The 25,576-nt window shown below is 40.3% G+C and overlaps 1 protein-coding gene across 2 annotated transcripts in view; it reads right to left on the minus strand.

Moving 5' to 3' along the window:
• The window catches only part of PPP1R12A (protein phosphatase 1 regulatory subunit 12A), a 130,462-nt gene that overhangs the window by 78,826 nt on the left and 26,060 nt on the right, over positions 1-25,576 (minus strand). For both annotated transcript variants that reach the window (XM_035544213.2, XM_035544214.2), the window contains exon 2: positions 6,308-6,438. In XM_035544213.2, coding sequence (XP_035400106.1) covers positions 6,308-6,438 — 131 coding nt within the window. The remainder of the gene's footprint in view (positions 1-6,307; positions 6,439-25,576) is intronic.

The raw sequence follows: 25,576 nt of genomic DNA on the forward strand, positions 1-25,576 counted from the left end.
CACACTGGGTGTGTTGTGAAACTGCCCTGAATCCCCTTCACTAGGTGCTGCCGGAGGAGCACTGGGACCAAGCTGTAAGAGGCAGGAGCCACTACCACCCAGCCCGGGCGGCAGTCCCCGCGGGGCAGTTAGTTAGTAGGTCAGGTAAAGCACCTGTCACCGAGCACCGATGTATTCAGCTGCAGGTTTGCAGGACTGTCTCTCACTCCCTGTGTGCACAACAGCAATCACCCACGTAGTCTTAATGGGTTGTTACTAAAACAGAGATCTCGGGTCACTGGCTTGCGGAGGTTTCAGCAAACTCGTCTGGCTGGCTTCACTTACAGGTGGCTGGAGCCAGGAGAAACGGATGGGCGGCAGCGACAAGGCAGTGGCCACACAAAAGCTTTTTCAAGTGAGCTTGACATACTGGGGCAAGGAGGGGAGACAACACAGGAAACTCTGCGCCCTTTTATATTCTTTAAATAATGAGGCTGTCCAAACCACACATAGTACTCAAAATATGAGCAAAACATTATCTTCATGTTCTGTTTTTTCCCCTTTTCTCTGCCCTTATACTTCTTAACAAGGGATCAGCATTTTTGCTGAAGAATTAGTATCTTAGGAGGTGCACAGCATTACCAGATTTTCAGGAAGAGTACTTTAAACCATCTATGACAATCTGGGAAGCAAGAAGCGGATCTTGCAGCAGTTGAACTCTGTGATCTAGTTCTGAAGGAGTATTAGAAACATTATAGCAGTAATGTCTTTGGAAACAAACACAATTATAGAGTCATTCCTCGACTGGACTCCATCTAGACTACAAAGGCATGATTCACCTGCGGCTTTATTAACGAGATTTCATACATCCGTTCTGCAGAGCCCAGAAGAAAATGAATAGATGATCTCTGTAAGGTGCTGGAAACAATTTATATTAACTTCAAAGTGCTAGGAAGACTTTGAAATTTTGCAGTATTTTGGGAATACTTATTAGCAAGCACAGATTACAAATGATGGAGGAAGCATGGCCATTAAGTGCTGGCAGAGAGTCACATTTGCTAATTACACCAGAGGGCCATGGAAATGGGTAGCCACTGGCTGCCATTGACAGGGAAAACATTTCATCATACATTTAAGCAAGTTCATGGCAATTTTGCATATTTCAAAGTGATGAGTCTGAGTTTTAGCATTTAAAGAAAGAAATTTTAGGGAATTCAGGAAAATATAGATTAAGTACAAACTGGAAAAAGGTTACTGTCAACCAAACAATTCTTTCACACAACTTGACAATGAGAAAGGAAATATAAGGGCATTATTTGATGATTTCAAGTTCATCCCAGCCCTGCACATTATGTTGAATGATGCTCCTCAGTTCAAGAACCATAAGCTATCTGTTAAGTTTCTAATACAGGGAAAACACACTATCTACTGGTTACTAATATCTATCACATTAAACAATATTCATTATAAAAACCCTATTCTTACCTTGAGACATCTCCCTCCCCCTCTTTTTCTGCACAAAAGTGTAACCGTCAGTTGAAGAATTAACTCAACTGAATTTTATGTTATTTTTGAGAAAAAACACCTTTCTTACATTTCCTGAAAGATGCACTTTCTCCCATTCTGGTGAAAATGAAAGGACATTCGCATTTAAATAGTGTAACTATACGATTGCCTTTGAATACTCACAAGCAAACTCAAAACACATCAGCTACACACTCACAACTAGCCATGGTACACAACCACAAGAAAATGCATTTTTAACACATACTCTTTCAAAAACAAAGAAATTTATGCAATTTCAGACTTATTTTACATTAATCTGGTACAATACAAAGCATTGCGAAGAGCAAGCATTTTAATATTCTGTTTCTTGAATGCCACTTTGAATTGCTTATTGCTAATCCACTACATTTTTTTTGCTTTCTAAAGAGGAATTTGATTATTCCCCAACAGTGAAATAATATACAGGCTTTTAAACTGAAGAGGAAATCTATCACATAAAACAATTCATTACATTGACCCATCTAGTTTTACTAGATGTGTTAATGTTTCAGTAAAAGCTAAATGTAAGGGTCCTACCATCTTAAAGAATGCACACCCAAAATTTCCGTTAAAGTGCTTCTGCATTAAAGGTTGTTTCCACATCACTATAATTTTTCAAAGCATTGGAGGAAAGAAAAAAAAAGAGAATAAAGCTCCTTCATACAAAGCTTTCTGCTTATGAAAAAACAGAAACAAATGGAAGGAGAATATTCTAGACAAAATCCACCTGTCTTGGCAATGTTGAATAACTTTAAACCATTCATGCTACAATTACTTGTAAGCTAATTTGTATGATCATAAAACAGATGAACACTAACGTGAGGGGGAAATTCTAAAATTAAACTATTCAAAGAATTCCCGGTAAGCTGAAGCACTCGCAGCATTTGCAGATCTCAGAAATACCAGAAAGGAAAGAGCAGTCGCCTTCCATGGCAGAGTTCTTGCTTGTGCAGCAGAACCCTCCATCTGCAACCAGTTGATAATTTGTACCACACTAAACTACATCATCTTCCTGTATTTCTACACGGCTAACCTCCTGCTGTATTTCACCTGAGGTAGGTTTCTACATGGCTAACGCTTCCTAAACACATTTTTTAAAGGAGGTGGGAAGCACAGTCAAGAGAAGATGTCAAGATGAAAGTTCCAAAGGAGCTGCCAACTGAAATGGGCAGGGGATGCTGCTGGGAGAAGGTGCCACAGAACAGGAGGGTGCAGTGCAGGATGCCAGGGACAGGGAACACACCTGCAGTGAGCAGCCCATTGGCGAGACAGTGCAGCAAGCCAAAGCCAAAACAACAGCAACTTCTAACTAGTTGGGGCCATGCTACAAATTCAGGCAGCCCATTAGCAGTATGCACGGGACCAGTGCCGTTCAGCCACGTGGCTGAAGAGATGGCTCCCTGAGACATCCAGGTGTTTGCTTTTTTTCTGAGAAGCTCCCTATCACATATCCTGCACATACATATCCCTACACACATACCTGATACTTCTCCCAGGTCTCCAACACACGGGTGCACTCACTCAGGAACACCCAAGCAGCAGTGGGGAATATTTAGGAGGAATGTGTGCATTGAGAGAGGGATGATCAGGTGTTCAGTGAAAGCACAGAGAGATGGGAAAGCTCCTGCATGGATCAAATAGGCATACACAATTCCCTATTAACTGGGGAGTGATTCTCAGTCATTCCCATTTACTGCACATAATAGGAGATGGTTGCTAGTAGCAAATGGATGGAACGTGTAGAAAGACCATCTGAACTGTAAGGTGATGGGGCACTGATTCAATTATAGAGCAGTCTGAACAGAAACCTTTCTCACTCTGTAAGACAGTGCATTATTCATCCCAATATAATCCTATGGAAGTCACATGAGCATCAGGAGAAACGATTAACATTTATTGACTGACGTGTGTGCGTGCACGCGTGTGTGTTCTGAAAGCAGAAGAAGGGTTTCACACCCTATTAACAGATCTGCAAACTTCAGCCCACCCCATCTTGGTTTTATTTCACAGACTAGCCCTGGGGATCACGCAAGAGATCATGCAATGTTAAGAGAACAACTGCTTTCCTTCCTCCACTTTTTCCCCTGCCTTAAGCCTAGGAAGTGATGTATGCACTTATGCAAAGAATATTAAGGTTGCAAAGGTATACCTATTCGGAAGACAGATACAGAGCTAGAGGGTCACTAAATTACATCATAAACAAAGAAATGCCCGTCGTAGCAGAGAAGATCCCCATCTCCTACCTCTGATGTTTACATATAATTTTAGATTTTGAGAAATGAAATCCTGAGAAAATGAAAGTATGCTGTACCATGCTATATTTTTCTTATGAGTTGTAAAAATGTAAGCATTGTAAACAAAATCAATACATTAACTAAATTAGCATATTTGGAGGATTTTACCGATTATGCTATTTCAAGAAAAACAAATTCCTGCTATTTACAATGTTTGAAGGAAGCCCTGAGAACACTTGAGGTGGCAGCAGAGAAAGCAAAAGCAGATTGCTGAATCCCCAGTTTTAGAAGGTCTACAAAGTTGTGCATGAGGTAAGGCCCGCAGGAGGGGAAGAAAGGGAAGCACAGGTCAGACTCTCCTCTGCTCTTCATTAACAAAGCTGGGAAACACCTGAACCCATTCCCTGACTCTTCTCTTTTGCACCTTGGAAGAAAACAGGAAACGAACAGGAGCCATTTTGTACAAAAATGCCAGTCATATCATATCATACCAGGCATATCATAAAGGACAGAGATATGTCATGCTGTAATTTTTTCAGAACTTAAAATACAATCTCCATAATTTATCCAAAAGTAAAAGCACCTTTCCATGAACCAGAAAATTCAGTTCTAAAACTGCTATGTACCACATTCATCCACAGCCACAGCCACGCAGACCACACACACTTACACGCTTTCCAAGAAGGGTGCTTTCTCAGTGAAACTGATGCTGAACCCAGTGTGTACTGTGGGCCAAATAAAAAACGAATTCCTAATGTCTGCTAATTTCTTATATCAGCCTCTCCTCCTCTTCAAGTTTTGCCTGAGCTGCAAACTGTTGTCAATTTTAAGACTTATTTGAAGCTGAGCTCTTTCCTGGAAAAGCAGTTAGAAGAAAATCTAAACTCTAAGGGCCTCACCAGATCTAAATCATGCTCCGTTCAGGTCAGGTTACCCCCTCCCTCTGCTCTATGCGGGAATCAGTTTCAAGAGCTTATCCTTAAAACTCCTCTCACCTTAAAAACACTAACTTCCAACAGCTTAGAGGTCCTACATCCTACAGAATTATGCTCCAATAATCTCACTTCTTTAAAGGACATCTAGGGAAGGTACGCAAACAGGTCCTGTCACAGACTGAGAGAATAAAAAACACGACAGCCTTCAAAACTATTCTAGATTTCAGATACTTGGGTCAACAGTGAAAAACATTCTTGTGGACACAGGAATATGTTGCTCTTTCTTCCCTGAACATCTGCCTACTGTAGGCTGCAATGCCAAATGAAGAACATTTACTCAACTTTTTCCTATTATGGAAAAATAATAGGATATTCCTAGGATAGTAGAGTTTTACCTCTACTATACTGAAGAAAGGCATATATTATCTCAGTTTTTAGGGAAATTCTTGTCATAATATGACCAACAAGTCAACACTTCCAACATGCATGCAGGAGAGATTACAGCATCAAACACTTGCATAGTGTAGGAAAGCAGATTACAGAAGTTAGCAGTCACACTGTCCCAATTTACAAGGATACACAAAGCACTTCAGCCTCTGAAAACAATAAAAGAAAATTTTCCCAGTGAAAGTGACAAAAAAAAGAGTTTTTCCTTTCCCTTCAAAACTTGTTTGAAACAATCAAGCCTCTCAAACTCACGAGACAGAACACCAATCAACCATCCCCTAAACTAAAAATTTCTATCCTTTGCCATTGTAAGTAGTCCTCTAGCATTACTGCTCGATAAAATCCTACCTTATATTTATTTCATCTGAGTCTTACACTGGGTCAGACATTACACAGAGTTTAGCAGAATTAGTGAAGTCTGTGTATTCCTGAAGGGTCTTTGGAAAGGTGCTGCTACCCTCTTTACTGCAAGAACATCGTTTTGAACAAAATATGCCACCCATTTTCTCAGATCAATTGGTCCAAGTTAAGACATACAACTTCTGGAAAAACTGGATTTCGTGCATCTTCAATGGCCCTCTACAGGCTTAAAAAATAATAGGAAAACCACTCATAGAATTCAGTACCGAAGAAGCTTTAACTAATATCATAACAGGCATCTAACTTCAACTGTAAGATTTTGTTTTACAACCATAATATTTAGCAGATATCCCCAGTTCATACCACACCTGAAAAACAGAAGTCTCAAGACTGCAAATACAATTGCACCATCAATCTCCTGTATGTAGACTTACTCTGGGATAATGTTTCAGACTACAAATATAATCTAAATTTGAACTTTCTCCCCATAGCAACATTTCTAAAGAAGAAAAATATTTCCGATAAATCATATGACAGTCATGAACAGTCTTAAATGTGTACATCTTATAGCTACAAAAGATACAATGTAAGAAAACTAGAAAGAGAAAATGCAATGCACAAATAGCTATACACACAGTACACTTCATAACCAAAACACAATAAAATGTAATATAAAAGCATTCTCTCTCACTGCGTATCCCAGGGGCAACCAAAAAGACAATTTATGAATGCCATCTGCTTCTTGTACCCCTCCAACAATATATTAGCAAAATACATGTATTTCAAATACAGAAGAAAAAGCCTTACTCTGCTATATCAAGATATCCACAGGAAGCAGCTGCATGTAGAGGTATCCAGCCTTCATTATCTGGTTGATTAATATTTGCTCCATTTTCCACCAGAAACTTCACCATATCTACGTTATCATCTATACAAGCCTATAAAAAAAAAGAAAGATTTAAGAAATAAGTTCACATTAAAGCTGTTCTACAATAATACACATGTTTACGTAACATATTTAGGAAAAAAATAAGTATGTTCAGGTATGATGCGGGAGTGAGGTTTATTTGTTGGGGTTTGACAGCAAGACAGGAAGATTTTGAGAAAAAAGCAGTAGTTGTCAGAGATTTGTCAAAAAATCCTTAAACGAAAGAATTCAAACAGAGTTTAACAAAACCAATAATTATGATTTCCTCAGGTAAATTTGTTCTATTTTTCTGAAAACCCATTTACAGTCACCAGTACAACCTTGTTCTCCTGTACAAAGGGGTTCCCCTTGTAAAGCCCCCAGACCCTAGCTCCCTCACAAGTCCAGCTAAACCAACTATGCTATTACAATTGCCAACAGGATCACCACACCATGGAGCAGAATTGTTGTAACCAAGAGATGGAGAGCAGTTTTGAAAACAATATCATAACATGGTTTTAATTACACCATAGAGGAGACTAAGGAGCGTGGAAGGGGATGCGAGGCTGCGCTTCAGCAATACCCTGATGTTTTCTACCGCAGCATGCTCTATACCACCATACATCTTGCAACAGCCTATTAATCACTGTATTTATGAACTTCCTTGAGTATCACTTCAGCACATGGCAAAGATACTATCGTTTGTGCACACACTACCATCTTCTGTGCACATAACCTAATTACCAAGGCAGCAGTGTTGCACGGATGCAGAACTACTGCCGCTCTCCAGATCCCCATTGCTCGGCTGCTATTTTGTCTTTCTTCTCTGTGTTTGAGTATTTTTCTCACAGGGTGTTCAGTGTGTTTTCTTGCCAACTTCCATACTGCTGCCCTTAAAAGGGCAGAGCAACACAGAGAAAAGTCCCTCTGCATTTCAGGACGGCAAGGACGCAAAACAGCTAGACCCCACAAGACTGGCATTATTTTTTTTAGCTTAATAAATCAACAATACTACAAAACCAGAAGGCTGAAACGAGAACTGTTATTGCCAGACTCCTAAATACTTCTAGAGAATTATTCCTCTAATAAAAATACAGCTAAGGTGTAAATTTTCCTTTTTAGAACAGTTCTACAGAAACAAATACTGAAAATTATATATTTTTGTACTATTGCAAAACCCACAAACTTCCTTATTTAATCATCCGTGCTTTCTAAGACAAATCCTGAAGCTTTCCTTCATTCTGTAGTGCTGAGGCAACAGTTACAATGTAAGGGAGACGTGTTGCTGTCCTGTTTAATCAGCCCAGCAAAAACAGCAAGGAATTATCCCTCTTTGACCCCATTTGCCGTAGCAGGGTATGAACTTTAAGGCTTTGTTTAGAATGCAACACAGAACTGTTTTAACAACGAGCCTCATCTGGACTTGTTCATCCATGCAGTTTCAGCTGGGCTGTAACTAGACTGCAGTAGACAGCTTGCATTATTTGTTCTTCAATTAAAAACAAAAATACACTCATGTGTAAACATAACATAAACCTGAGTCCCCTTCCTACCTTTCCAGGTATTCTAGAAAAGTGCCTTCTTAAAGGATTTTTAGAAATCATCTTTTTAGCCATTTCCATCCCTATAATCAGCAATTCTTTTAATAACTGATGTATTACCCTACTCCAACAATAAAGACTACCAGTTCCTCTAGCACACTGTCTTCAAATTCTTCCACTTACCATCAGCGTACAACGTTTACACGGTAGTAACAAGCTCTTAAAAAAAAATAATTGCCTCTCTTTGCAAATCATTTTGTTACTTAGAAAAAAAGGAACTAAAGGCAAGATGTCGTAACAGTTCAGGAAGAGAAGAAATTCAAGAAACACTGATGTTTACACTTAACTGAAGCAGTAACCCAACCATATTTCACGCATGCAATACACCTAGTTCTTCTGGTGAAAGTACCATTTGCCTGACCACTGATATCCTGTGTATATTATAATATCCACCAAGTAATCATATGCAAAATATTTTTTATCAGAAAAACTTAGAATTTCCTGAGCACTTTTAAACACAGATCTGTTAATACTACATTCCAATATGCTACATGCTCACATATGTTCCAACCCTCCAAAATGCATAGTATATGAAAAAGGGTATCTTAAAATTGATTAGCACTATTAAAAAAACAGCCAGGCCATCTGTTAGTGACACAACCTATCACAGAACAAACCTTGCCCGTTTTTCAATTATACGTAAGAAAAACTGGCAAGACATACTCATAAAAATACTGTTGCTAAGTGAATCAAAAGCTTACATATGCAGCACATTAAAAGACATATGACTAAGTGGCTAAAAATATTTGACCAAATTTGGGCAGTTTATTGTGCCATATATGGCAAGAACCAGCAGAGCTCAGATCCCCTTCTAATGTATTATCACAGATTGCACAGCCATGACAAGCGAAGATAAACAATCAGCAAGATTATATACATTGGGATGAGAGAAGAAGAGCTATTAAGATAATAAAAGAATTTACTTGTATGTGCAAATGGGCACTGCTGGTGATCTGTGAACATCTGTGAAGTTTAAATCACGTTTCTCACACCCGATTATACAATCCGAGCAACAGTTATAACAATTTTATTAGGAGACAACAGAAGCCACAGAAGCCGAAGTTGATGAAATGGCAGACGGTTGTGTAATTTAAAAATCCATCACCTTTGAGCTTCTTTAAACAAAGATTACTTGAAAGTAAATCTTGTACCTGGAAATTTGTATCAGAAACCCACTGAGGCCTCCAAGAAGGCTATTACCTATTTTAAGGTGAAGAAAAGCAAATGTAATTTGTAATTGATCTCAGTGCTGAAGAACGAGGATAGAGTGTGCCCTATTTCCCCCCTTGTCCCCTTTTTCCCTTTCATAGCACCAGAGGTGTCTGAGGGACCCTAGTGCTCTCATCACTTGCCATATGAAAGATAACTTCGACGAATGCCGAGAAACAAATGGTATAAAGGAAATTTTATCTCATTGTTTTTCCATTTCTACTCCGATTGTCGTTGTGTTATCTTCCCAGTCACTTCTAAAAGCAGTATTTATCAAGTGCCAGGAGAGCCTCTATTGTTAGAGACTGACATCTCAACCCCAAAAGGAAAGCTTTTCAGAGCCGCACGATAAACTTAAAGCAACAGCCTCAGAAAAGTCTGCCCTTCTAAACCTCAGGAGGCCGTAACCTGAATATTATTAAAAAGGAAAGAGCCACAAACAGGCCACTTGCAAGTAACAGGAGTTCTGCTGACACAGAGAGCGCTGCCGCCTCCCCCCCGCTCCCCGCGCTGCCTTGCTCCCTCACCCCAAATCGGGCAGAAAAGTGGCATTTCCCAGGCCAAACCTCACAGAAATTAGCCAATGGGCCCCCAGCCGAACAAGACCTGGACCACGGACCGGCAAAGAGCAACAGCTCGCTGCTCTCCAGCAAACACACCCAGGTAGGTCCAGCTCGTCCTGGCAACAAGGTGCCCATGTGAAGCAAAGCCACGTTTTGGACTTCTCCCAGAAATACTTCCTGACCACTCAATAGGGAATAACCAGAGGCCCACTGAACACCCTGGATTTTAGCTGTTTCCAACATGACTTCATATCCCAATGTAAGCGGCATGAGCTCGGGCTGGCTCTCTGTACTATCAGGTGTTAAGGACATAGGTGAAGGGTAGCCTTAAGTTAGTAAGTAATCTTAAAAATAGATAGCTTTAAAAGAGGTATCTGGGGTGTCCAGTCCCTCAGCAAGCAACCACCCTAAGGATTCAGTAGAGAGGGCTCCTTCCCCACAGCAATGAGAGAACAAGCCTGCTTTTAAAGAAAAGAAAACCCACAGAAATCTTGTAGGGAAAGAGACGAGCAATCAGTTACACAGACCACCACTGTCTCACATACATGCAGCAAAGCACACTTCATTTCTCCTCATTTACCCTTAGTACGGAAAGGATTCAGAAACCATCAACGCAGAGCAACATAGAGACATAAAGGTCTAAACAAGCCAAGCACTTTGAACTCCTGTGGAAATGTAGGAAACAGGAGAAAGCTCAGGCAGCTGCCTGTAGAACAGTTTATTCCTTCCCTTGATTTACCTAGTGAACCAAGTCCAATGAGTCCACTGGAACTAAGCAGGACATTAACGTCTTTGCTAACATACCCAAGAATTAAATTAAGGGAGAGCATCCACATCCAGCAGTAGAGATGCTCAAAAGATCCTCCTGATCTTCACCCTCAGCTGCTGGTCACACACCACACCCGGACAGCGGGGCTGACATACTTTGCTGAACTGGATTTCGAGTGCATTCGAAAGGCAATTAGGATTTAAAATTACATAAAGTAAGAAAAGGACAGTAATAAACTATTATCTTTATTGGATTAAAACTGAATGATTTATTCTGATTATATTAAAAAGCTTTTTATATTCAGAGAAGGCGTGTTCTGAAATTAATCTTCACGCCCTAATTCCACTACCAGAGAAACAAGACTTTGCTTTACTGTGAAATTTCACCCATTAGAAGCCCTGTGTCAAGGCTTGTTTCAAACCGACACTTTTCTAAGAACACATTTCTCAATTTCAACCAGAATTTCTACCACTCATTTTTTGATTTTTGCCACCGTGAGGAAAGGGTTTTGGTAGATAGAGGAAATGAAGGTTCGCTAGTCATGCTCTTTATGAACATCTTCTATTCATCTTCAACTCTCCTTGAGAAATAAAAGAATAAGCTTCCATGTTGCAATTCTTAATTTTATTTTTTCTTTCAATAAGCCACTAATTGTGAAGGTACAAGAAGAAATTTGGTGAAAAGACACAAAGCGAGCTTGAGTAACACTTCCCACCTTTGGTAGGTCACATATTTATGCTTCACGTTAATTAAGAACATAGCATAAAAAAGTGAAGTGGCATTAAGGCGTATGAAATGAAATCAAGCTGTATCTAACTCTCAAGCTACTGTTTTGAGGTAACCTGGCAGTTATAACCACTAAAACAAAGGAGGAATACTTTTTTTCACACTTGAAATTTGGTTGTGGGTCATTAATTCAATGTTTTTGTTCAAACCATAACAGCTGAAGAGCCCAATATTAGTAATGACAATGTCCTAACACTCACTGAATATTTGGGAACACTTCCAGTATAAAGGGTAATAAGAATGACCAGCAAATTACATCATAAATTATTACCGATTATTGCACTTATTTAAGGAATCACTCTAAAAAGCAGGCATTTTACACTTGCTGGCTATTCTTTCTAACAAAACACAATACATACAGGGTAGAAAGGCTGCTGTTACTGTTCACATGTATGGTAAGAAACAGGACAGGTTTGGTGTTGTAACAGAACTTCAGGCACTAATCTACTATTAAGGATGACAAGTGTTGCTCAATTATGAAATTAAGTATAATCTTTCCAGCATTCATTTAGCCAACCCACAAGTTATAGCTTTTATTTTTCAGTAAGCTGGGATAATACCGGATATCTCCACATACTGACAAAATACAGTTTTTATATTTAAGTTATTTTATTAAGTGTGTTTACCAGTAAAAATGGAACAGTTTACCTGCAAGTATTGTTGATAAACTAGTATTAATATTTTTTTTGGTGACACTAGCCTTATTTTAACTTGTTTGTAAGCACTGTGTGCATGATGCATCTGTTATTTCCAGTTAACAAAGGCCTACTACTTAAAATCCTGGAGGGTTGGTACATACAAACTTGTTAAAATGATAGTTTCCATATTAAATAACCCAAGAAACCATTTAAAAAGCATTGCTTCTGAAGTTTTGGCAGTTTGAAATGTATTGTTTTTATTTTTCTTACCCCAGAATATGAGTCAATTTTGGCACAAATTTCATTTGCAAACCCATTTAACCCACTGCAGGGCAGCAAACTATTCTCAGGAGAAATTTCTTGGAAACCTTTCGCTTCGAACTATAGAAAACAAGGGTCCTTCCAGACACCTGCAAAAGCAGGTGGAGAAGACACTCTCTCAAGGAGAAAACATTAATTGAGGCTGATGCAATCTTTCGTGTCCATTCACGTCTTATGGGGAAGGCATGCAGAGACTATTGAAACAAAGCATCCATTAAGCATCATTACTTAAATCAAATGCTGTATAACTGTCAAGCATTGACAAAAACAGACAAATCACTCCAGAATGCAAACTTCTGTAGCTGTTAATTCCACTTCATGTAAACACCTTGTCATATGCAAGAGCATATCCCAAGAGAAGTTCACTTAGATTGTATGTGCATTCAAAGAGGCACACAAACCAGGAGCTACGTAAAACTGATCACTGTTTAGGACAAATATCCAGTAAGAACATAACGTCATTTCTATACTGACTACAGTTTTGCCCTGTTTTCTCTGAACTACTATACAAATTACTTGCACTGCAGGTTTGCCAGTTTGCAGTTTATAGTTAACATATACCTATGATTTAATTAAGGGCACAATTCATGAAAAAACACTGAAATCTGTGGCTGATTGACACAATCTACATGTTACAAAACTAATTTCATAGGGATTTCCCACTATTTAAAACCTAATGGATGCTTACACGTGGTTCTTAATCTGAACTGTAACAGAATACATATATTTGGGTGGTGGTAGTGTGTTTCAAGTAGATAGATATGCAATTATTCTTGTCCTCTAACCTCCTGCTGAGATAAGTAAGGGGAACGGGAGAGTTGGCCGCAACTTGTTATCTGCTATAACCAGAGTTACTTCCATTCCTGCTAGGAATCCCACTAATGGATCAGGGCTTTTGTTCAAAAAAATAAATAAAATACTGGCCGCCTAATATTACATGCAAATCTTCTTTCAAACAAATGTTTGTTTTCTTGTTTCAGCCGCATGCAAATCTGTTTTCAAGGACACTTGAAATTCTCACACTAGAGATTATTAGTTAAAACTACCGTACTAATACCATTCTAAACATATTAAGCTTTATTGACATTCATGTATTTCAACCCAAAGAAAAACCTCAGGACAACTTGCAAAAAAAAAAAGAAAAAAAAGAAACAAGCATGACAAAATAAATGAACAAACATGGAAATGAGATGTCATGGAAAAGAATGCTAGCTTCTAAAATTGTTTTAGAAGAGATACTGATGCTCCAGCAGATCTATTTGGCTGAAAGCACTTTTCTCTCCTGGCTCAGTGTTCTGAAATTAACCTGCTGAAGATACAGGATACAAAGGACACTATGAAACAACCTTTGCCTAAACTTCACACAAATAAGGCTCTCCCTTAAACTCATGGTATTAAGCATCAGAGAAACAACTTGCTTCCAACTTGTACTGTTCCTTCTCGTTTCTTTCAATTTAAAAATAAAACCAGTACGTTCTGCGGAACAACAACATTTGCTTTTAGAAGTAGATTCAGATTTCTTATCAGCTTTATAATCACAATGCAGGTGAAAAAGCATGAGTTCACTGACAGAAACGGAGCAAGGAAGATCTAACTGACGGTATGGTATTACAGCTAATGTGATGTGCCACTGAACCCTAAAGGCTTAGGTAGGTAGGTATGTACAAATTACGTATGACAGATGCTCATTTGTTATACACATTGGTGAAAGCATTCATTCAGCAGCACCAAATCTGTGAGTGTCAGAAGTTGGGAGTTCAACCCAGAAGTGACTTTCAGGCAACAGAAATTGCTGCCTGAACAGAAAGCCACCTCGCAGGTGGCTCTTCTGACCCCTGGCTTCGCAGTTTGCTTTCTGGGACCATTTCAACAACCTTGGCTGATGCGCTACGCTCCGTGTGGCGTACACACAGCACTCCACACCCACCTCCTGACAGGTACAGAAGGAGCCTTTATTAGGTTTAAAAAACGTCTCTTGGATTAGAATTAAACAAAATTGCACACTGTAAGGATACAGTGCCACTGTGCAGTTCTGTTTTTATTAAGCACTTATTGTTATTGTCTTGGCAGATGGTGTTAGCTCTCATGATAAAAATCTGGTAACACAATCTGTAAACATTAAATTTGAGAAGGAAAAGGCTGAGTCACATAGTATATGTATTTATGTCCCAGGCAAATTTAAGAATATGCCAATCGTATTTCAAATTCTTCAATTTTTTCACCAGTAAAGACAATCTTCTTTTAGCATACTGGCAACTAAACGAGCTCACGTGCCAAAGCTGCTTTTCAGTTTAAAATACCTCACATTCTGATATCCTCTAATACACTTTCTTAACCAAATTAATCATCTAGCAAAACAAAAAGGCATCAAGAAAACTTGCTAGAAGAATCCGTTTTTATAAATAAACAGGTTTGTTCACTTTCATGTTTCTTGGATTTAAGCCACATGTGCCAAGTTTCCCTTGTTACCATTGTGTCTAACTATCACCTCCGTAAAGCTCCGAGTTCTTCAGCGGGGTGAAAAGACAGAAAGAAAGCAAAACCAGCTGCCTTTAGGGGCTAGGGCCACGATCCACAAGCCACCTGGCATCTCGATCTCTTGCTTCGGTGGGTTTTTCTTTGCTTTATAATTTTAGCCAAGTGAAGCAACAAAACAGAGTAGAATAAAAGTTGTATGAAATTTCATAAAAGCACTGATAAGTCTCCATCCCATGATGGGAAAAAAAATACATGCTCGGATATTGACTGGACACACTAAACTAACCAAGGTAAACTTTCACGCTCATCTTTCTTGCCCCTTTAACAGAAGAAAAACCATGATTACAGGTACAAAAAGGCAGTAAGACACTTAAATTTGCAAATACAACTGGCATCTATGCATGCCTCCTCCAGTTAACACTTGCCATGTGTGGTTTTGTCCCCATCTTTATATGAAATACTAGAAGCAAAAGCATATTTTTAATAAGCTGGCTTAACTGGTATTGCCCCCCCTCCCCCTAGAGAAATCTATGTAAATTAACAACTTTTTCGTATATTCTGATTTAGCATAATATATAAAAGAAGCATGAATGATACTCTGGTAAGATTTATGTACATTTTATACATAAATAAAGAAATAATATAGTCACGTTGCACCTGGATGAAAACAAGAATTAAATGAGAAGTGAGTAAAAGTGGCATTTTGGATTGCTTAAAAATTAGTTAAATTATCTTAAATGTGTCAAATATATTAGTTTATCAAAATTGCCTTTGCATGTAAAACTCATTAAACAAAGCTAGCCCTGCATATAAATAGGAAACGTAACTAATTGTTTCTCATCATTTCCTGTTTTTAGGGAAAGAATATATTCCTACACCTACTTTCTATTCCTAAACTGGCAAAAGAAAAGCTACCTTTCTGCAATATTAATCCCAGTAAATTTTTCAATTTATGATCAAACTTCTAAAGCACTGAACTGGCTGAATAAATTAGAAAGTTTTCTGTTGTTCAAAAACACTAAGTCCCGGATTTGACTGAGGCTGCAAGTCAGCTGGTGCCAAATGAAAGTGGAGCATCCTGAGTGTCGCTGAAATTCTAGCAGAAAAGCAAGGACTGTTGAAATAACAAACAAATAAAGTTTTAGTGAAGTTATCCAAAAGTTTATTAGCCAAACTTACTACAGTAAGAAGCTGCTCTTTCTGAAAACTGTAATCTTTCACAGAGACTTTGCCTGTTCAGGCAATAACACGATGACAAGCCTTCCACATCTCGTCCCCTCAACATCAGCAGGTACCAGGTAAGAGTCTTTGTCAGGTGTAAGAGCTGCTCAGGGCAGCCCTAGCTCCGAAGCATGCCAGCACACACGTGCTGATAAACCTCCAGTTTCTGGCAGCATTTTAAATACCTAAAGACAGCACAGTATGTTTTACACTCATCCGTAATGCATACCCATTTCAACTTCAACAAGAAAAAACAAGCAGCAGCTCTTCAGTTTTCCCTTACAGAACACATTAGCTGTTGTACACTCTCATTTATACATAACTACATTTTAAAAATAGCTCAATTAATTTCTGACTTGAGAAATATATATATTCACTGTAATACCTCAGTAAACTGGGACCTGGTCTACATTTCTCATCTGCTGTAAGACTGAAGGAATTACTTGGGAGCAACACAGGCACAGACAACGTTAACTGTCAAATTGACAAATTTGGGGTCAGGTAATTTCATTTTCCATATTGTATATAGACACTCAGCATCATTTTGAACAGTCTGCCCAAAGCCTTTTTTCTAATTTAATCTGCTGAAAGAAATGCAGTTGTGATCCCCAGAAGGTAAGGCACTTCCAACAGACAAACATCACCTAGACTCAAATCCTCTGCACGGATAAGACCAACTCAAACTACACCTGAAGCCAAAATTCAAGTCAGACTAGGCACTTCAGGAATCTGTTCGAAGTTAAATAAGGGTGTTCTCGTGCTGTGCTGTAGCTAAATTTGCTAAACAATCTTCTAAAATAGCTTACATGAAATACATTGCAATGTTTTAGTATAGTTAACAAAAATGTTTGTATAAGCAAATAAGGAGATGAGTATCAAATGTACTATAATCTTTATTAAGAATAAAGAAAAAGTGTATTCAACACAGCTCGGTTTCTCTCAAAGGCTAGTTATGCAGCTGTTCATCCACACAGATATGGTTTGCAACTTCTAAAAAAGGCATTTTTGCCACAGTGTAACTTAATACCCTATTTTCAATAGGCCAGCCCCATCATGCAACCTACTGCACAGATCCTCCCTGGCTGGAACAAGGTCGAAGCTCCGTACTCGCCCCTGCGTGCTCCCCACAGCCTGGCAGGATCGGACATCCTCCTCCAACCCGTATCTGCCCAAAGCCGTAACCAGCACGGGAAAACAGCCTGGGGTGCTTCTTAGCAGATGATATATAATGATTCATCTCCCGCCACAAACTTAAGACTATATCCACTTTGTGAACTTCCCCTCTCCCAAAAAAACATGACAGAAGCACCAACTTCGACAGCTGACTGCCTCGGTTATAGAGGAAGAGGAAGTACCTTGGTATGCTTGCCCCACTATAAACTCGTTATGACATTAATGAACAAACTGCAGGTAAACACAAGTGCCTAGGAAACCACCTACATCTCAATGACACTAAGAAATGGACAGGAAGACAACAGTCCACATATGAAATAATCTAAGTTTAGAGATTAACCCACCTGCCAAAGGATACACCACCACATATATACATACACGACAGCTCAAAAGAGGCAGAAGAGACTCTTTTCTTTCTTTTCTGTTTTAAATGTGTATCACATGGATGAGAAGCCATTATTCTACAAGAAAGAGCAATTTATCAGGACAGTACACTAGTGCCAATACAGCCAAGCAATGGCAGCAATTAAAAATAAAATATTTAACAAATAAAAATGTGAAAATCACTATAAAAATTAAAAGGGTGTAAATCAATATAAATTGTAAGCAATCGGCAGTAGAAATTTGTAAAGAAGAGCTATGAACATCAATGAAAAAACAGCTGGCAGGGGCAGAAATACTAAGCCATTTCGTAAGTGTATTAAGAATGGGGAAAAACCTACCAGTGATGTAGGGCATATATGTGAATAATATGGGGGCAAGAGAATTGGTCAACAAATATGTCTATTTCATGTTTTGAAAGAAGCAAAAAGTTTAATTTGTATTGCATAATGAGGATTATATACCTACCATTCTACTAGTAAAAAAAATAAATGCTAAAAACCCACAAATAACCGTGTACCTCAACAGACCTTTGTAATATGAATCACAAGCATGCTTAGGCAGCTCTCTAGCCACTATTCAAGAACTTAGGGCAGCTTCAAGTCTGCTGATATCTAATTTCTAAACAGATCTTGAAATACCTGGGACACAGCAGAGGACTGTTACGCTGCACCAGCACCACAAAGCAGGAACATCAATGGATAAACGAGTTAGCCCGTCAGCCATACTAGACAGAAGAATTAGAAACAAAACCAAAAAAATCAGCATGACATATCAAGATAACTAATGTCCATTAGGCTTATTACCATGCCATTGCTTACACTGCTTCAAAGGCTTGCTTAGCTTCACCAATGCTACCGCTGTTTTTTTGGCACCACGCAGCCGGACCCGACCACCGCTGAAGGACCCCAACTGACATTCCTAAAACCTGGGGCACCTGCAGACACAATTTTGAACCAGCTTGGGTCCAGAGGCTTTTTAAGCCTGTTGCCTTGCCAGGTAAAAGCTGACCCCACACAAGGCAACTGTCTCTGTTCATGGATGTTCAAGACAGCTCATTAGCGTTCATGCAGCAGACACCTGAGGTGCTGAACCCAAAGAGGCTTCCCTGTCAGAGGACACCTTTAAGCATGACCCCTTAAACCTGAATTAAACAGATGCCTCAATATTTTTAGCCATTGTAGCCCCTCACCACATCAAGCAGCAGAACCTAACTCTATGGTTTTGGCACACAATGCGTGATAAGACAGCAGAAAGGGGATGTTTTTGAGAAGCAGTCCTCTAGACTGCATCTGTCACCAGCTCTACTGTGCATCTACTAACAGCACGAGAGGAAAAAGCAAGCCATACTCTTCAGCTCTGTGCATATTCTGATGCAGGAAGAAAAAAAGCCACATACTGACTTTTGGTAACTGTATTAAGAAAGGCAGTATACTACGAATATTGCACCTTTGATCAGTATATTAAGAAAGCAGCTTCTTTTTCTCCCAATTGGTGTGTGTGCCCCACTGCCGACACCGCCTCACGCCAGGCAGCTGTTTGTGTGCTGCTCCACCGCCACCGCTGCCACCGCTTGCTTGTGTGCTACGTCTGCAGCACCTCACGTGGCAGGACTTAAGGACCCTCCAGGTCACAGCTGTTGTCACTGCCTATTTTGTGTGACATGTACTGCCTGGAGAAGTAGCGCCTGCCATCCCCGAATTCTCTGACGACTCCACCACACTTCCTCTGGAGATCTTCCTATTTAAGGAGAGAGATGTGGGGAGGGGAGTAGCAAACAACTACTCTCTTCCCCCCGCCACCAACACATTCCATTTGTGCAGTAGCAAATGCCTAGGGAAGAGCTTAGGAACAGGGAAAGGACACAGCTTTATTTTCCCCATCTTCTTCAGAGCCTTAGGTCCTCACCAACCAGCACAAGGAATTCAAAGATCCATACACATGGTCAGACAGTTTGCCTCTGCCTGCTCAGTGCCACATGCCAGGTTTTGGAAGCACAGACATCAGTTTCAAGGAGAAAAGGTGCTGAAGAAAATTGCTAGAAAATCAAAGGACGTCTTAAAAGAGGCACAGTACTTCTACTCACTCCTTCAGCAATGGTGTCACTTTGCAGGAAGCTTTCACCTGAGTCACAGTGACATACAGGTATTTCTTCCTGTGCCTTTAACAACACATGATGTCACTTTTAAGAAGTTAGTAAAAGATAACTTTGGTTAAAGTTGTTGTAGAGAAATACTGACAAAAACAAGAACTTCATAAAAATATTCTAATTGAGCTTGTAGGATCTTCTTCCCCTGCTACATTCGGTTTTAGGTAGTTATACAAAAATGGCATCCCAGCTGATAATAACTAAGCCCTCACGTGGAAATTCTGCATATCTCTGCCCTTCAGAAGATGACAGAGTTTCAAAGTACATATAATACATCATTCCTATTGAAAATTTTTCTTCTCTATGCTTCAAGATGAGTTTTAAGCAATATTCAGTTCCCTGCAGGAGGTAGTGTTATAAACCCAGCAAACCCTAACCTCTTGGAGCTAACAAATGCTATCCACCCAGGGCACGATCCTGCAAGAGCTCACTGTTGACAAACAGGGAGGACCCAGTCTCCCTCCTCATTCTCAACCGCACACTCCCAGAAGCATTTGTCAGCCTCTCCACTAGCCAATTGAACTCACCAACATGGCAGAAACAACCCTTTCTCCTCCCCCACCCATTAAAAAAAAACAAAACACAACAACAGGAAAGGAAACAGCAAGGTAGGAGGAAGAAGCAAGAGCACGCCCTTTCAAGGCAGTAAGCGTATTACCTCAGTTGCACCTGGAGCCGCAGCCACCTCTGACTGCTCATTCTCGTGACCAATTTTGGAGAAAAGGTTAAAGGCCTACATGTCGAATTATGTAGTAAGTCATCTGTGCTGACTGCTGACTTCTGAGAGACCACTGACACCCCTGAATTCAGCACAGAAAACACACTGCCCTTCCCGTTACCAATACTGTGTCGGCTTGAGAGATCTAACTAGGACCCCCGAGTCCGCTGTTTACCTGACCCTGGCAGCGTGCACGTCATCACAAAATTAGTAATAAATGCTTTGAAGTCTGCTTCTTGTACATCAGACTGCTTGTTAAAGATTGTAATTATCAAAGAGCACAAAAATGAAAGCCTGGTTTAAAAGCACATTTGCTTCAAGTTTAGTCAAAGAAATGGGACTGACTTCACTGACTGCATTTCTCCCGCAAATACGTGAAAACAAGAGCTAAAGTAAAAAGGGGGAAAAGTGCAAAGAATGACACAGATTTGATTATACGGAGAAAGCATACACACTGCCTGAGAACAGGGAAAGCCCCTGTGCTGCAGAGCTTGTGGACAGCGGGGACAGAGTGGCAGCAGGGGCAGGACAGGCTCTGACAGGGACGACTTGCAAGCCTCCCATCCAGACAAGCTGATGAAGGCCCATCTGGCTTCCTCTGCTATTCCATCATCCACCACTCCTGCTGCACACCAACAGCTCCTGCTACACAAACTGTTTTTAGGCTGGGTCCTCAATTCAGCCTCAGGAACTATCAAGCCATCTGGCTTGGGCCTATGCTCCAAATAGCTCAAAGAGCAGCAAGAAACTGCCTCCATGTTAAACAGAAAACTGAAACTCACCCCCTGACGTGTCAGGGGACTACCTCTGCTGCCTTGAGCTTGCTTTTTCTCCTTCATGGTGCACATCTCCACAAGAATTCCTGGAGGGGAAAGCTGTTCTGCAACTTAATTTACAACATTAAATTAGCCAAAACGTGCTTAAGCTTTATGCTTCTCTAAGGACTTACATTAAATACTCGTTTATGCACAGACCTATATATAAGCAATAATAAGGCCAACCAGCCAAATACTCCAGGAGTAGGAAATGCTTTAATTAATGCTGCCTAAGCCCAACCAACTGGCCCCACAAGCATATGACCTATGCACAGTCCTGTGTGACCACTACTTCGCTGTGGCCAAAGGATCTTGCTTCATTCAGTCCATGAGATTATCAGTGCTTCCTTGACGGGCAGCTATTCAAAACTTCGGATTTTTCTTCACTGTTGAGTGTTTGGCCCACACTACTCAAATCTTGTTCCAGACAGAAGTCATTTTCTCATGGGCTCTTCTACATACCAGCGCTTATCTCCATTTAGGTACATAAGCATTATTTTTGTAAAATCTCTGGCACAAAAGTATGCTACCATTTTACAGATGGCAAACAGACAGAAAGGTCATCATAAACAGCATCCCCTGATTCAATCACACACTTTGAAATACCACAGAACTGAGATTTTAGGATATAAACCATTTAAAGACATTTCCTTTTGTTATATTTACAGGCACACAAGTTCATTGTTTCTACAAACCTTCCTGCAGTCTCCTACTCCATATACCATTCTCTTCTTTTTCGCCCAAGTGATAAAGCAGAAGTCTCTCACACAACAGCGTCTTTAATCAGTTGGTCTGAATTATCCCAAGACCAAATCCTCCATACAGGTCCTATAAGCCAGGTATGATGACAATAAATTAGAGCATTAAGAGATTAATGTGTTTAAGTCCAAGTAGATATTTCACAAGCAGCATTAACTTAACTACCTGATATCCAGTACACCACCACCCAAGTTCCATTATTTCAGTGCTCCAGGTACCATCCATTCTCTCCTGCTTCCTTTTCCACATCACCATTTAATTTTCCCAACTCTTGGTTCACGCTGACAGCCAGCCCACATCTGACAGCTCCCTTTTGCCTCCACTCTTCTGCCTCACTTGTACATCCCTATGCTGCGTCTCCATCTTATGGCCTCTTCCTCCGTGCCACCGGAGGCAAAGTGATCACAGCATGGATAGTACCAGTGTAACTCTAAAAGAATCTGAGAAGTATAGCAACCTGACATTTGTACTGCTTCCGTGATCTGAACTATCATATTCAGAAGTAACTTAAATATATCACTGTACAGTGCTACAGTCTCTTTAGGTCTTGGTAAATTCTCTTGGATATCAGTTTTTCTCTGAAGCACTCTGAAGTTCTCCTCCGGTGAATATGAAAATATTTGGAAAAAAAATCTTCCGAAAAATACTAATACTCTCCAACATGCTGGAATATTAAAAACACTGATCCATCCAGCAAGACTTTCTCTTTGCTTCTCCCAGCCTCATTAAGTATAAAAACATCCAGCTGTCATTCTGCAGCTACAACTGCCAGAACATCCTGTTGTGGTGGCAAACCCAACACTGACTAGCTTAAGAGAAAATGCAGTATCATCCTTCCTTACAGTTCTTAACTAGCAGTAGTTAACTAATAGTAACAGTTAACAAACAGTAAGAGAACAGCCTTTGCAGAGATCCATGTTGTTGATCAAAGGCATGGACTGTCTGCCATGAAAAGAACTCAGTAGGCCAGGCCTCTTCAGCCTCGAACAAGATTACTTCAATGACCATGTAATAGATGGCTACAAAACATGAATTATACAGAGACAGCAATCAGCAATCAGCTGTTCACCCCTTCTCCTAGGACAAGGAGTAGAAGTCATTATACGAAGCCAGTGAGAGCTGGCACCAAAAGCCATTAAAAAACAAAAGCTGCTTTTTGAAAGCTGATTGGAATGCCCCGTATCAGCAGAAGCAGAGATGACTTATTACTGAGCTCAGTAGATTGGCCTTTCCTTTTAACACAAATCAGGCACTGGAACTATGTGATTAACTGAAGGAGTCCTAAAGGCCTTAGGCAGCCCTGATATAAAAAAAACCCTCCTCACTACAAGTCAAGTGAATACTGTAGTACTTTCACTGCCTGATCTCCTCATCTCAAGAGGTAAGTAAGAAAGTGCCCTGCTCTTCCCCTCTGCGATAGCACACGTTGTTGTTTCATTAATATTCCAAATAGAGGTGCTGACACTCTTGCATTCTCAATTTATTACGCTTCTTGTAAAACAGGATTCTGTGTATCTGGAGAAAGAGATGTGATTATGTGTAGTCTTTCATTCAGGAGGGTTTTTTAAAGTATAGGTATGTAAGTTACCACAGGAGAATTACAGCAAAGCCTACGTGCACCCTAATACTTGCGAGTAAATACAGGGTAGCTTATACCTCACTGCGAGCACAGTCATTTTCAATGAGTGGTGCCACCATGCTCGGATGCTTTTTCCAGAGGAACCTGAACCAGATCTCTCTGAAGCAATAGCTTCACATGCAAACCTGCACAAACGCTTATTTGAGGCACTAGCATCTATTCAGGCAGCTAACAAACAGGTCAAACGCATGGAAAAAAGGGATGCCGGATTGGGTCGCCTACCTTTGTTTGTAACAGCTACAGGAATTATCTATCTCCAGTTTACAGCAAGCTGGGGTGAAGGCACAACAGCTTATCTGAGAGCAAAAGTTCAGCATGCAACAAAGCAGGATTATCAATGCGTTACCAGTCTTTATTAAAATAGCATTAAATCTTCGGTATACAGCCACTGCCACAAAAGGAATTTCTTCCACTGGCTACATAGGCTCTTGCCACACTTTTAGTTTTAATAATTAGCTACTGTGCTACTGAAGGAGGCCAAGAAAGAGGGTATTATGGACAAAGCCAAAGCCAGCTGGGCTGTGTTTTTTTTGTTGGATGGCTGCCTTCATTTCCCTGAAACACTACAAAGCGAGCTGACCATATAAGGCACTGGGATTCCCATGGAAAATGCTTACACAAATCAGATCCATACCGTCTTTTTAGCCTGTATATCACAGTTAATGTGAACGCTTGCCCTACATTTTTAAAAGATATTTCAGGATTAAATCTTAGGTATATAGCGTTACTTTTGCTTTAGCTGAGTTTATGTAAATAGCCTTCCAGAAGAATCCACAGCATAACATTCATCTGAACGCATTTCTGCTGGCAGTATTAGCCCAGATCAATTTCAAAATTGCAAGCAGCATTAATAAGCACAACATCGTTGATTTTGGTGCAAATGAGAAGTGCCAGAAGAGCCTAATTCACAATTTAGGGGACTACCAGCGAACCAACCTCCCTGCCAACCGCTGCCTGCAGCCCGCATTTATCAGAGGCAGCAACTTGCTGCATGGAAAGATTATTTGTAGCCTAGATTCCAACGAGAATAACTCTAACAAGCAAGGGCTTATAAGGAGATGGTAATACAGAGTCTACGGAGAAAGGGCAGGGAGAACTGGAGAAAGCACCATTCTTGAACAGGCGGGGGGTGCGACAGAAAGGCTGCGGGGAATGAAGGGAAGGGAAGGGAAGGGAAGGGAAGGGAAGGGAAGGGAAGGGAAGGGAAGGGAAGGGAAGGGAAGGGAAGGGAAGGGAAGGGAAGGGAAGGGAAGGGAAGGGAAGGGAAGGGAAGGGAAGGGAAGGGAAGGGAAGGGAAGGGAAGGGAAGGGAAGGGAAGGGAAGGGAAGGGAAGGGAAGGGAAGGGAAGGGAAGGGAAGGTTTTGAGTCGATGCAAGCAAAATGCTGTGAATCTCAAAGAAGGGGCAGGAAAGAAATACATGAGGACTTCAGAGTTAGGGCAGGCAAACACAGGAATACAAAGAGCCTTAGCTAGAGCTGTGTGCCAGCATGACGACTGGGTCTTCTGAAGTCTAGGATGTATTATTTTGGAAGAAATCAAGCACTCAGATGTTGGGAAGCAACACTTCTAGCACAGTATCAAAATCAGCAGAAAACTCTGCAACTCCTCTTGTATCCCACTTTCACTTACTTTTTGTGCTCATTAAAAGTTGTGGGATTTTTTCTTTTTAGGTATGAATTTCACAGTATGGATGAATGTTTCATGAGAACTTAATTTTGTCAGTATGTTGTACGGTGTGGTGAAAAAGTGCCCAAACCTCACAGTATTCTGTACAGCAGGGAACCCGAGCTGGTAAATTAACTAGGATGTTTGCATCTGCTATAACTGGGACTAGAATATAATTCTTCAATAAACACAAAGTCTGTTGGCTCATAAGGACAAAAAATGCGCCTCTAGTTTAATACAATCTAAACAAAACTATTCCTTCCAATAAATGCCAGCTGCTGAC

The sequence above is a fragment of the Cygnus atratus genome, chromosome 1 (genome assembly GCF_013377495.2).
Source record: "Cygnus atratus isolate AKBS03 ecotype Queensland, Australia chromosome 1, CAtr_DNAZoo_HiC_assembly, whole genome shotgun sequence".
NCBI classification, from domain to species: Eukaryota; Metazoa; Chordata; class Aves; order Anseriformes; family Anatidae; genus Cygnus; species Cygnus atratus.